At 45.9% G+C, this 14,607-nt stretch overlaps 2 protein-coding genes across 5 annotated transcripts in view; one reads left to right on the top strand and one right to left on the bottom strand.

The window, feature by feature from the left end:
* The window catches only part of VOPP1 (VOPP1 WW domain binding protein), a 100,153-nt gene that overhangs the window by 69,426 nt on the left and 16,120 nt on the right, over positions 1-14,607 (bottom strand). The gene's annotated exons all lie outside the window — the stretch shown is intronic.
* On the top strand, positions 7,258-8,219 carry LOC105707831 (swi5-dependent recombination DNA repair protein 1 homolog). Its single transcript, XM_012438883.3, has one exon. It carries the CDS (start codon positions 7,302-7,304, stop codon positions 7,983-7,985), a length of 684 nt encoding a protein of 227 aa, XP_012294306.1. The 5' UTR covers positions 7,258-7,301; the 3' UTR covers positions 7,986-8,219.

The raw sequence follows: 14,607 nt of genomic DNA on the forward strand, positions 1-14,607 counted from the left end.
GCTATTATGAGCAGTGCTGTAACAACATGGAAGTACAATATCTTGTATTCATATGCACATCTCTCCCACATACTTATGTCCTTCCTTGGAGAAATGGGCATCCAAATCCTTTGCCCATTTAAAATACCTGGCAATGTGACTGCTGGGATCTAAGGCAGTTAATATTCTTAATTTCTCTGAAGAGCCTCCATACTGCTCTCCATAGGACTAACTTACATTTCCCCCACCAGTGTTTGAGGGTCCCCTTTATCCATATCCTCCGCAACATTTATTTTCAGTCTTTTTGATAATAGCCATTTCAACTGAGATGAGGTGGTATCTCCCGGTTTTGATTTGCATTTCTTTAATGATTAGTGATGTTGAGTACTTTTTCATATACTTGTTGGCCATTTACACGTCTTTTTTTTTTTTTATTGAGAAAAGTCTATTCAAATAATTTGCCCATTTTTAAGTCAGATGATTTGGTTTTTTGCTATTGAGTTGTTTGAGCTCCTTATATATTCTGGTTATTAATCCCATGTTAGATGAATAGCCTGCAAACACTTCCTCCCATTCTATGGATTGTCTCTTCACTTCGTTGTTTACTTTGCTGTGCAGAAACTTTTTAGCTTGATGTAATCACATTCGTCAATTTTTGCTTTGGTTGCCTGTGCTTTTGAGGTCTTACTCAAGAAATCAGAGCCCAAAACAATGTCCTGAAGCATTTCCCCAAAGTTTTCTTTGAATATAATACTTTCATAGTGTTAGGTCTTACATTTAAGTCTTTGATTTTGAGTTTATTTTTGTACATGGCGAGTGACAGAAGTCTACTTTCATTCTTCTGCATATGGATATACAGTTTTCCCAGCACCTCCCAGCACCATTTATTGAGGAGACAATGTCCTTTCCCCAATGGATGTTCTTAGCCCCTTTGTCAAAAATCAGCTGGCTGTAAATGTGAGGCTCAGCATGTATTCTTCTGTGTTAATTTGTAAAATGCATTCTTAAAAGATTTTAGCTGACCAAAAGCAACACAAGAAGATAAATTGGATGAATATGATAAAATTGGAACAAAATAAATGCACACGATGGCACGGTTTTAGTAGTTTGGGGCAGTAGGGCTGGTGGGGGAAGGAGATGGCCCCGCACTCAACTCCAAGGCTCCAGAGGGCCAAGGCAGAACGGGGAACACCGTCAGTCATAACATCACAGTGCCCATCGGATAAAAAAAGTTGTGAGAAGAGACAGTCTTTCTCAAGAAGCAAACAGTCCTTCTGATACTGCAATGTGCTGAAAACTCCTTTTTGGGTCTTCCCAAAAAGAAAACAGCTCTGACTGGCTTGGAAGAGTGGGGGTTTCAGGGGGACCTCTCCAGAAGGGAAACTGGAACTGACAAATGTAATCTGACATTTAACTCTGAAAAGTGTTGCTGAAGGCTTCTGCAGAGTTGGCGGAGACCTTGGGAACTCAATCAAACGTTTGAAATAAAGTAAGGTAATGAAACCACAAGGCCATTTTGAACTCAAGGAACATCAAAAAAGTTGTCCAATAAAAGCGCAATTTTAGTGTTCTACATAGCTCAACGTCAGCAAAACGGACATAGACATAATAATGACAACACTGAGTGTGGATTTAACCAATTCTTCTATACACATTTTACTTTCTTGTAATACGTACTGATATAAACGGATATACTGAGAGGATAGAGGAAGAGAGATTAAATAATGCCTAGCACTGTTAAATCAAGAGCTAGAAGATATGTGTATTATTTTAAAATTTGGAGGCAAAACATTAAAAGAACAAGCTAAATAAGAGTTGAAAGTAGTTCTGAGAAGCAGACCACATGGCGGGGCATCGGAAGGCTGTGTTAAGCTTTGACACTATTAAACTTTCAACTTATATGCAAATATTACTTTATTTAAAAATTTTTTTAAATGAAATAAACTTGTTGAATACAGGAAAAGTCACTTTTGGTCCATGTTTTCTGTGATCATCATTTCTTCAAGGGGATACAGGTGAGACCATGCTAGGAGAAGAAAACTCTTTCATCAGGAGGGGCATCCCTCTGGGTCACTGCTGCCCACACTGCTGTGAGGTCCAAGAACATGCTGCTCTCCCTGGGGAGGCCTGTCTTGATGTCAGGATGCCACCAGCCCCAGACAAAGCAGCACATGCCTGACCCGTGGCAGGACGGAGGCACTGAGAGGCACCGCCAGGAGGGAAGAAGCCTGCTCTCTCCCTCCTCTTTCTGGCCCAGCATGCATGGCTGAATTCACCTTACAATAAACACAGGTATGACCACACCCCAGTGTGACTAGAAAAATAATACAGATGTGACTGCAGCTGGAGTCACAGCTTGTGGGTCACACTGGTTACACAGCCACCGGAACTCACGGGGGACAAGCCGAGCTGAAGACCGCCTGCTCGTGCTCTGTGCCTAAGGCTCCCTGTCTGGCAAGCCCCACGTAAGCTCACAGATCTACCATTTGTGGAGAGCTGCAGTTCTTGTGTTTAAAAAGGAATAATTTGGCAGAGCACACTGGCTCACACCAGTACTTTGGGAGGCTGAGGTGGGCGGATCCCCAGGGTTTTGAGACCAGCCTGGGCAACACAGCAAGATCCTATCTGTACAAAACACACAAAAATTAGCCGGGTATGGTGGCACATGCCTGTAATCCCAGCTACTCAGCAGGCTGGGGTGCGAGGATCACCCGAGCCTGAGAGGTCACGGCTGCAGTGAGCTGTGACTGCACCACTGCATTCCAGTCTCTGTGACAGAATGAGACCCTGTGTCAATTTAAAAAAAGAAAAGAAAAGAAAAAGTGAAAAAAGGAAGGATTTATGGAGCCCAGCTGTCCAATCAGCGCAGATATTCACTAAGCACTCCACAGCTCTGACCTGTGCTGGAAGCCAAGGACTCAGTCGTGAGCAGAGCAAAGGCAGGGCCATCTCCTGAGTTACAGGACAGTCAAGGAAGATGTAGACAGAATCTGGCCCGTAAATGAAGATATAATTCCGAGTAGTTCGATAAGTTTACGTTGAGAATGGCTGCACAAAGAGAACACTTAAGAAAAGGAAAAGGCGGAATTATATGCTCTATGGACCGTGAGGTGGTAGGGTGTAATAAGTTTCAAAACTGAAATAAGCCTAAATCAATATACCATGCTAGACCGAATCCTGCATCAGAAAAAGGGGCATTAATGGAAAAACTGGAGAGATCCAAATAAAGCCATTTTAATTAATAGCAATACACCAATGTTCGTTTAAATGCAGCATGGCAATGTAAGTTGTTAAGTTAGTGGAAAGTGGGTTATACAGCAACTCTGTATTGCTCTGCAAATGTGTTTTGCAAATTTTCTATAAATCTAAAATTATTCCAAAATTAAAAGCTGCTTTAAAAAATATACAAATATATTGTGCTCCCCCACCAAGAAACAAATGATAACAGTACCACCACCGCCCCTGAATTAAGGCCCCCGCTTTGAAGTGCAAAGGGAGGGGTGATGGAGTGGAGGCCAGTAGGACCAGAGCTCAGGCCAAGCAGACCCTGGGAGCCACTCCATGGGATCAGGTCCGCATCCTAAAACCAACAGGAGGCACCTCCACAAATGGGAGCTGCAGGCCTCGTCCCCAATGCCCCTCAATAGAGAAGGACAGCCTTCCTTTCACAGATGAGCCAGCCAGAGGAGCAGAGATGACTCAGCAACGCAGTTCTCTCGACCCACATTCTGCCAACTGCCCAGACTGGCAGAAGGCCATGCAATTTGTAATCCCTCTGACCTGGATTTTAGCAGCTCCAGGCCAGCTGTTAAGACTTGGGAAAGCCGACAGAGCTGTAGGAGGGAGTGGTGGGCTGGGTACTGATTCCAGTGTTCTCACCTAATGCCAGCTAACATCCTAATCCAACCCTGTCCTGCCTCTGAGGCTGGGGACAGGGGACAAAGAGGCTCCAGGGGTTCCACAGGTAACAGGACCCCAGCAGGACTGAGGCTGCATTTCCCCCTGGGCAACACGAATAGGAGGAGCGGCAGGCAAGGTGGACTCCAAGGCTTTCTAAGGTTGATGCCACCACACACATGCCGAGGCTGGGAGTGAAATCTGGGCTAATTTACAGTGAAACACTGGTCTTCTCTGACATGTAAATATAGGAATCTTTCAACATGAGCCTCTGCATACCAATAAACTTGTCAACTTTTTGGGAGTTACAGAATCTCATCTAAACTTGAGAAGCAACAGGAAAACACCTTCACAGAGAGCTCTGGGGCATGGAATTAAGTGTGCCCATCACACAATCCCTTACTGGACCAACAGACCAGTTGAGCTGGTAATGACTGTCTCCTACTAGCTACCAAGAGATGTGCTTCGTTGGATAGCTTTCAGATAAAGAAACTTTACATAAAAATCTAGATATTCAATTTTTCCTGAAAAAAATCCAAAGACTCATTAACAATCAGCTAGACGTAAGTGGCCCCTGGTCCCCTCTTCCCCCGCCACACCTTTCACACGGCGAGATCTTTTTCATCCTACCACACTTCCCATCACTGCCCAGTGCCCTGAGCCTGCAGGCATGCACATTTACAACCTCGACACAGAAAACGTCTCTTCTTCCAACTTCTCTTAAAAGCACACTAGCAGTTTCAGTTACCTGTTTGTTTCATTCCCCTCCAAGGGCTTCCTAAAATTTTCCACCAACATACGCCTGACAGCCACCTAAGACTGAATGATTCTGGGAATGGGACCCAGGTGAATGGAGATGTGGTCTTAAATGACATTCAGTGGGACTCCAATTTTCTTTGACATCCCAAGCTTTACCTTAAAAGTTCACGCCTTTGCATTCTATTTCATTTACACATGTATTCTACTCCATCATATATTTGCAGTAAATTTCATACATAACATTTTCAACTATTTATCAATTAAAAGGTTGCCTTTATCCCTGCCCTAAACATTTCAAGTGAAATGGAGGCTCCAGGAAGATCTGCCAGGTTTATGCTGCCTGTGTCTTCCCCTCCCCCAGTACACTGCAGTGACTAACTGGAGAAGAACAGCTCCTGACCGCAGCTGGGTCCTCAGAGGTTCTATCCTCCACCCCTCAGGACTTGGGGATGCCTCGGGGGAACCCTGGCTTGCTTCCCTGCTTGTTTTCTCACATTACAGCTGGGACGTGTATCTGTCCTCACTCACAGGGACCTGCATTCGTTCAATTAGAGGCAAACCTACTACTTAGCACTCAGATGAGTCCCACACTCCCAAACACGCTGTCTGCTCTGTGCAGGTCATCCAGCAAGATGCACGGGTGTGAGTGAACAGGCCTGATGCTGGGAGTACAAAGCTCTCTTTCATCCACACTTTCTAACGGACTCTAACCATCTTTACTTTAATCAGCCTTGTGCTTGGGTTTATCAAATCCTCTTGGCCCAAGATGGCATGTAGAAGTCTGGGAAATACAGTCCATAATCACCGGCATTCTTGCTCTGGAGATTATAAGAAGAAAGATGAAAGAAAACTGGAAAACAACTGGGCTCTATAATAGGCATTTCAGGAACATGAGATCCCAGCATTTTCCAACCCTGGGGGAGATGTCATTTTATCATCGTTTGTATGTAGGAACAGCCCCAGTGACCACAGTGCACAGGCCATCTGGAGGCACAGGGCCTGAGGGCAGACCCACCTATGAGGCATGGAAGTTGGGAGATTAAGACACAGGGGCAAAACAGGTAGGGGCCTGCCCAGCAGTGAAAACGCCATTTCTAAGAGGTTTGCCAAGAGAAAACGGGCAGTCCAGGCAGTTAGAGACCAGGTACTCCAAATTACCTAAATTACCTAAAGGTTTGACAAGGGAGATACGACCGTTCATCATAAACCATTCCCAAACACTGAAAGCATCCAAGCTCCTAAATACAACAGCCCTGTACACAGTCACGGGGCAAAAAGATAAACAAGGGGTCTAAGCTTCCCAATCATCTGCCCTTCCCTCAGGGCAAGTGGCCCCCAAGATCAGGCATATAGACTCCCATGGACCAGGCAGACTGACGGCAGATGCACAAGGCCCATGGCTTAATTTATCCTAAGAGCCCCAAACCCGTGGTCAGTCTGGACAAAAACTGAAGAACCAAGTGAGCCTGAAATGGTACTTCTGTGACTGGGACTGAACCAGGGCTCAATCTGCTAGAGACCTTTTCCCTTTCTCCATTCATAAAAAGGCTCTGCTCCACGTCCAGCCATCTGCTGCAGGTGGCCGGCAGGAGCGGGACACACCATCGGACCCTCTGCAGTGCGATCAGCCGTGCACCTTGGGCCCTGGGCAGTTACCCTGGGAACAGAAACTAATGGAGGAAGCACGTGCAATGAGCAGAAGCTCGTCTACTTCCTTTCCCCAAACGGTACATTCTAGGCACACACCCACCTAGACAAAGAACACCTCCTTCTTTCCAGACAAGAAAGTATGCACACATTCTGCAAGAGATCCCCCTTTACAAAAGTCCCACATATTAAAATGCCATTGCTCCCCTCCTCTATGAGCAGTGCCCTCAAATCTTGCTTGTTCCCACCCCCATCCCCATCACTGTCACTGCAGAGACCGCCTGCTTTGTCCAGGAAAACCAACTGTCCCTGGTCATCCACATCGTGAGCCAGGCCTCTCCTCAGCATGGTGGCCTGAGTGCCGCCGGGGGCCGGGCCAAGGGAACTGCACAGCCGTGCACAGGTGCTACTCCCAGAATAAGGGAGGGCCCTGGAAATGCCAGCACCTGGGAGAGGGCACAGCATTTTCTTCACTGTTATCTGTCCAAGGACTTCTGGCAGAATCCACTTCCTGGCATAGCAACAAAGCAGCCATAAGAGCCGAAGGTGCAACACCAGCCCAACAGCAGCCACCAGGCAGGTGCTGCTCTCTGGAGAGAAAATCTGCCAAAGCAAATCGCATACAAACGCAGGTAAGTGCACATAAGTAAGGGCGAAGAGCCAAACCCCGCAACACAGGGAACACTTACTTTCGCCCTAAGGAGCAGTGATAGAATATTTAACCCCATAATCTTGTATACTGCTGGAGGAAATAAGGATTTGGTTTGAAAAAGCTTTCTGAAAGTTTACAGTCTGGAAAGATATATCAGATGTCTTTAAATCTGTCAGTAAGCTCTGGTCCAGTCATTCCATTTCTGGAAATTGATCCTTTAAAAAAGTCCAAAATGTACAAAGATGTTCATTTCAGGATTCGTACAATATACAAAAATGGGAACAGAGGGAATGGGGCTACCTGAGACGTGGCCTTTCCTCGGGAGTCTGCTGTGGAGTCGAAGAAAAACCAAGATTTAATTTTCAAGATGGAAAGTCCATCAGACTCAGCTGCGGTTTTATCTAACACTCCTCAGGTCTCTGCAATTCCATCATCTCCCTATACAAGTAGTTCACGAAAACAACCTATGAGTGCAACACTTAGAGAAAGATTAAGGAAATCAAGATCTTCATTTAATTCCTGTTACAATGTGGTGAAACGTCTTAAAGTAGAGAATGAAGAAAATGATCAGACCTTTTCAGAGAAACCAGCATCTTCCACAGAGGAAAACTGTTTGGAATTTCAAGAAAGTTTTAAATACATAGACAGTGAATTTGAAGAAAATACTTTGAAGAATCACAGTGTCTGTGAATCTAAGTCGCTTAATTCTGGGTCATGCAGTGCTCTCCAAAATGAGTTTGTGAATGAGAATCTTCCTAAACAAAGATTAAGTGATGAAAAAGCCAAACTGGTGAAGCAGGTTCAGGAGAAAGAAGACCTTCTTCGGAGGCTAAAACTAGTCAAAATGTATAGATCAAAGAATGATCTGTCTCAGTTACAGTTGTTAATAAAGAAGTGGAGAAGCTGTAGCCAACTGTTGCTTTATGAGTTGCAGTCAGCTGTGTCTGAAGAGAACAAGAAACTAAGCCTTACTCAATTGATAGACTACTATGGGTTAGATGATAAACTGCTACACTATAACAGAAGTGAAGAAGAATTTATAGATGTTTAATTCTTGATATTTGCTCCAGAATATCTTTGATAATGACAACTTAATTAAAAGATACTTATGCATTTTAAAAGGAAGATAGAAACCATTAGGACTTAGAGGAAGGTATTCTGATGCACATCAATTAATGGCACTCTAATATATAAATTCTAAACTAAGTTCTAAAAGGAAAATTAGTATTTTGGATAGATTTGCCAAAGAAAAATTGACATTTAAATCATGTTTAAAAAGTTGTTTGGGCAGTTCTGGAAACTAGTTTTAATACATTTGTTTTTTTTGTGGCAAAAAGTTTTATTTTAAATGTCAAAAATTGTCCAATCTGGTGAATGTCTAAAGTTTAAAAATTTCTGCCTCTCTCCTAAGTTTATGCACCTTGTTTCCATCCATTTACCACATATTTTCATCTGAAAATCTAGCAGGTAATTAAACTCCTATGTCCAAAACTAAAAAAAAAAAAAAAAAAATGGGAACAAGCTAAATACTCAATGTCTGGAGCACTGGCGAGTCCGTCGTTAGCCCTAACGTGAAGTATTATAGAGTCACTTTCGGGCTCATGGGTAATTTTTAACGAAATGGAAGTACTCACGACAGAGGGATGCACAACTGCGTACATGTTAACGACCAGTGTATGAAAACTGTGCAGAAAATGGCTGGAAGGAAAACACGATGAACCCCAAACGTTAATGGCTGCTGTCTTGGAGGGGTGAATTGCGAACGACCTGTTTTCGTGTCTGCACATTTTTCTACTTTCCAATTATTCCACAACTAGAATGCATTAGGCTTATTTTCATAATAAATAAAGCAACAAAATTTTAGATTCAGAGACTACATTGGCTTGAAGAGATCAGGGCAGACTTCCCGAAGAAGGCTGTATCTAAGATATGAACTGAGAGACAGGCAGTGAGGACAGCCCGAGAGGAGGGAAGGGTATGGTGACAGGCAAAGCGGCACGTGAGAGCATGAAGACACCGAGTGCTCCGGTTAGGTTGGCAAATTATTTCTCCCTGTTATGCAGAGAAAACAACAAGCCAGGAGCCCCACCATCCCCCGGCAAAACTTCCCTCAGTGGCCATGGCATTCTTCCAGACTTCTCTCCAGGAAGGCACGCCGGGCTGTCGCTGCCAATGAGACAAGTAAGGCTACATGTGAAATAAACCTATTTGCCATGCTTGCTGCAGTTTCACCACTCCTAGCATCAATGGAAGTTTTCACTGACATCAACGTGATGCCCTGGAATGTTAGGATATGGAGCACCAGGACCCCACACGCACATTGTACATCTGTGCTGGCAAATAAGTCCCGCAGGGCTGGAACAGCACAAAATGCTTTCCCTTCAAAATCGGGTTCTGAGTGCTCCCCAAAGCTTGCCTCGAAAGTCAATTCTCCCGTCAGAAGCAAAGAATTAAATGCACAAACACTTGGTGCTTCCTTCCCTCAGGAAATCTGTCAATAAGCTCTAGTCTAGTTATTCCATTTCCAGCAATGGAATAGGTCACCTTATTTTTCCCCCTTCCCTTAGGAAAAAGGGAAAGAAACCCCAAGTGGGGAAGGGTTCAACATGGCGGAGGTGGAGGAAGAGGGCCTCTCTTGCATCTTATACGCAGTAGGAGGGAAAGCAGAAAAGGAGGAGATTATCTAATACAAAATACATGTTGAAGGCCGGGCGCCATGGCTAACGCCTGTAATCCCAGCCCTTTGGGAGGCCCAGGCAGGTGGAACACTTGAGGTCAGAAGTTCGAGACCATCCCGACCAACATGGTGAAACCCCATCTCTACTAAAAATACAAAAATTAGCCAGGTGTGGTGGTGGGCACCTGTAGTCACAGCTAATTTTGGGGCTAAGGCATGACAATTGCTTGAACCCAGGAGGCAGAGGTTGCAGCAAGCCGAGATGGTGCCACTGCACTCTAGCCTGCGAAACAAGAGTGAGACTATGTCTCCAAAAAATAAATAAATAAATAAACAGGTGTTAACAAGGTGTGGAGGTAGAGGGAAAGCCCTGGGAGCCTGGTTAGCCAGGTCAGGGACCAGTGACACCATGAAAAAGGAAGCGGTGGCCCACAAGGGGCGAGGTCTGAAGGTGTGGAGGTAGAGGGAAAGCCCTGGGAGCCTGGTTAGCCAGGTCAGGGACCAGTGACACCATGAAAAAGGAAGCGGTGGCCCACAAGGGGCGAGGTCTGTGCTGCTGCTAGTTATTAACATGCACTGCATGGGCAGTCCACTGAAGAACTGGGAAAGACAGACAAATATAAGCACCTTTTGGATTTAGAAACAGCAATGACAGCAAGAAGGTAGTTTAGTTGGTTTTAAAACTTCTGTATAAAATGCCTCTCCTCCCAAGAAGCTCAAAAACACTGCTCTCTTCACAGTCTCCAGGAATGGGATGGGAAATACTTTCCCATTTCTGTCTTAAATCAAATGGCTGCCTCTATCAGAAAGCAGATGACACACATTAAGGATGCCAGCTACCCTTTATTGGACATCATTACTTTTCGGACCTACACATTCACACAGGATCTCCATACTTACACATGCCTACAACACAAGCATGGTTTTCACAGGGTGGCAACTGAAGTCTAGGGAACCGCTAAGTGACTGATGCCTCAAAAGAAAGTGCTGGAACCAGGCCTGTGTGGCTCCAAAGTTATCCTTTTCCTACCACATGACACCGCTCCCAACACTGGGGGGGCACTCAGGTCCTGGAGCCCCGGCCCCTCCAAAGGCAGGAGTCTGGTCGCCAGGTTACAGGCACACAGGGTTTGTGCAGAGGCCACCGAGGAGGCAGCACATGGAGTCTGTTCTCCCAGGAGACCTCCCATGGGCTGAGTCACTCAGCCGTGCTCAACCCAGAAAGGTGACAGAGCACTATGGCAACATGACAGATTTCCTAGACTAAACTCTTGAACCCAAAGAAAAAATCATACACACTGCTAGCTGCAAACTCTGACAAATGCTAGGGCACTTTAGGAAAAGACATGCGACCGAAATCTGTCCCCTGCATCAGTCCAATTAAAGTCAGGTGGGGGCTTTTTGTCTGGGTTTGTGTTGCTACAGCAAAAATGAAAATCCTTGACAATATAATTACAACTGTCAATCTTCCTAAAATAAACTTGGAAACATTCAAGGAGTAACGGTATAGGCAGACGAGTTAATTATATCTCATAATCTCATTCCCAATCTATGTGCTGTCCTGGCAGGAGTTATTGTTAGAAGGAAGCTGCAGTCCGTCTGTTAGTCAGGCTGTTTTTAACCTTTAGATTCATGAATTTGGTTTTTCGAAAAGGAGTTTGTGGGGGACAGTTTTTATGTAGCCCCTAACAGTCCCAAAACCTAACAGGATTTTACTGGGGATACATTTTCACTTCTACTTTTGCAGCGCTTGGAAGGAGTCACCAGTAAAAATCTTTTTAAGGGGCCTGCTTCCCAGAGTGAGGAAGTAAAAGACTCGCCTGGGAGCCACAGGCTGCCTTCCTGTGATACAGACCCAAAGGTCACTAGGCTATAAATTCTAGCTCATTTACCATAAAATAAATAATATTTAGATGATAGATCTAAGCCTAACAGTTCTGACTTTGGTTTAAATATTTTCCTTAATAAAAGCAATGATATAAATTGGGGGGGTCAAAAGTAAACACTTCGCTCAACTCTTCCGGAAGCCCCCACTCCCTGGCCTCAATCACTGCAACCCCACCCACCCCTACCACACATGGCAGATTCCTTCAGTCACATCCCAGATAAAGAGCTCCACCCTCAAGCCCTGGTTCCCCTGATTATCTCTGTGCCCCTTCCCCTCCACTCTACACACACACACACACACACACTCTCTCATACACACAAACTCACACTCACCCCCTTCCTAGGCCTGGCAACCAGGCATCCTATCCTTTCAGACTCCGCAGCCGCACCGCAGGGCTGCCCCCAAGTCTCTCCTGTTCAGCCACACAGGCTTACACTGCACCCCTCAGGGGACATCATTTACAAGGACCAGGCTGAGGCAGGCATGTCCCAGTGGATCCACCTTGGCCACTGTAGCGGCAACCTGCCCTGCTCAAGACTTAGGATACTAGACCTCTTTCCTTCCCATCCTTCATGGTTGCCAAAATGCAAAAGCTTATCCAAAATTGGGATTACTGGTAAAGAATAGAGACACAGAGGTATGCCAATAAGAGTTTTATCTCTTATTGAGAGACAGGCTCTAAAACTTCTAAAGCGGCTGGTCAATCCTCAGATGAAACAAGGTTACACGTGGGTGATGCCTGCTGCCTCCTTACCTAATACAGCACTTGGTTGAGGGAAAGGGCTGTGGAGTTTCCACGGCGGCCAGCTCCATCTTGTACCATCTAGGATCTCACAGGGCACAGAAGAGCACTGGGAACTAACTTCAGGGTGGTTGGAATTTTTCCCATAGGCCAATAGGGCACCATTAGTGGATTTCAAGTCACAGATCAAAGGTTTGAAAAGCTCGCATGGAGAGAATGGAGGAGAAACATCCCAAGGGCTGTACACAAGGAAAACGGCCTGGACTGAGTCAGGTATAGAGAAAACGGGGCCTGGGAGAGGCACATTCTAGAAACTTTAAGGAATAAAAATCACAGAACTTGGGTTGCAGAGGACACAGGGATGGTGGGGTTTCTGAAGCACTGTCCTGGGTGGGTGGCGGTGCCACCAACTGAGATAGAACCAATGGGGAGCTGGGGGAAGGGTGAGCTCTGCTTCAGATACACTGTCTGAGGCCTCCAGGCCACCCTCGAGGAGGTCTCCATTAGGCAACTGGGTCAATAGGAGCTGCAGCTCCACAGGGATTCTTGGGCCAGAAATATAGATTTTGGAGACATTCATGTAAACAACTGTCATTGAAGATTTAGATGTAGATGAGATTCCCCAGGATTTCTTGCAGAACGAGGAGAGGAGGAAGATCTCATCCAAGCCCTGGAGACGTCAGCATCTGAGACTCAGATGAGGGCCTGGGAATGGAGGAGGAAAGCCACTGAGGTGACTGCTTTCTGCCGCATCTCACAAAAGACAAAATCAGGTGAGAAAGGTGCTGTTTACAGATTAAACCACTACACTGAATCATGCCTCTAGGCCAAAAGAAAAATCCATCAGAAACTTAAGTTGACACAGAGAAATATACTTTTAAAAAGTAACCAGTCTTAAAATAAATTTCCAATCTGCCTGCAGAACTTGGAGAAGTAGTGGAGGGAAGAGGAGAGAAGGAAGCAAAGCACAGGAGGCGGGTCGAAGCCTGCAGGGGGAAGGGACAGGAGAGGGAGGGTGCTCTGCATGGACAGCCTGCCCCCCGGACTCCTGACTACCCCCAGCTCAAACGCTGGCCCCAGGGAAGCAGACGGGATGACAATCGCTCACTTTCAGCACCACTGTTTCCTAAAATGTGAAAGCTGGAAAGAACAGCTCCTGCCGCCTCTTTTCACTGTGCAGGTGACCTCTGTTAAATCCCTTAACTCCCCAACCTCAGTTTGTGCATCATCTGTAAAATGAGCGGCAACAAGGAGCTTCCAGGGCTACCGGGAGGGACACAGCAGGGTAACCACTAGGACACTGTCCGGCACACTAACAAGGAGCTTCAGGGCTACCAGGAGGGACACAGCGCAGTAACCACTAGGACACTGTCCAGTGCACTAACAAGGAGCTTCCAGGGCTACCGGGAGGGACACAGTGCAGTAACCACTAGGACACTGTCCAGCACACTTCAGGTGCCAGGTAAGATCCAGCTCTTAGTGGTCATGTCATTTGGGTCTAGGGTATTGTTCTAACAGCCCTTCTCCTTTTCCTAAGTATAAAAGCTCCCCAGGCATAGGCTCCTCTTCATTTTCCTAGCCTACACCTCATAATTATTCAATATGATGGTATTCATCAATTACCATTGACACAGCAGGGGGCTCTGCTGGGAATATAATTCTTTATGAGAATTTTGAAAGAGTAAACTAAATGTTGCTCACATAGTTCCCGCTTACCAAAGCCTTTCCGGGACTGCAGCAGCATACAGACTGCTTGTGCTGGACTCCCTTCAGTGAGCCCTGCTGATAAACACAGCACAGAGCAAATAAATAGAAACTAATGAATAACCCCAACAGCCGTCAGCAAAACTCACTTGTTTTCTTTTCCATGTGCTCTCAGATGTTTCCCTGTAGATTTCCCCTCCCTAATAACCTCTATATGGTAATGCGAACAGGGGTGTGTGCTGGGAGCCTCCCTGGTGCTCACCTGTGAGGGGCCCCCAGTGCCTAACATACAAAGCAGAAAGCTGCTGTACTCACCTAGTGCCCCTGAGGGCAGCTTCTGCTCTCTCCCAGCCACCTGCTGGGCCTCCTCTGAGACCTTCTGAACCCAGCCTGACACAAAGGACTGGGCAAGTGCAGGCTCCCTAGCAAGGCGGGGGGAGGTGGGAGAGGCAGGGGCTCAGCCCAGCAGGACGATGACCCTGACTCACTCCACCAGGTCTCAAGGCCACAGTGAGCCTTGCCTGTTCCTTCCTGAGCCACCCTCCAGGACACAAACGTGTTCATCTGCTTCTGGATTCCATAAGCCAAAATTCTCATCTTCTAAATTTCCACATCCCATTTATAATAAAGACACATCACTTAGGATAGCATGACTGAGTTTC

This window comes from Aotus nancymaae, unplaced genomic scaffold, assembly GCF_030222135.1.
Source record: "Aotus nancymaae isolate 86718 unplaced genomic scaffold, 86718_ANA_hifiasm-v0.15.2.pri h1tg000065l, whole genome shotgun sequence".
NCBI classification, from domain to species: Eukaryota; Metazoa; Chordata; class Mammalia; order Primates; family Aotidae; genus Aotus; species Aotus nancymaae.

Bases quoted from the DNA above. Each gene is read 5' to 3' on its own strand.
- LOC105707831 (XM_012438883.3), top strand. From the start codon at position 7,302: ATGGAAAGTCCATCAGACTCAGCTGCGGTTTTATCTAACACTCCTCAG.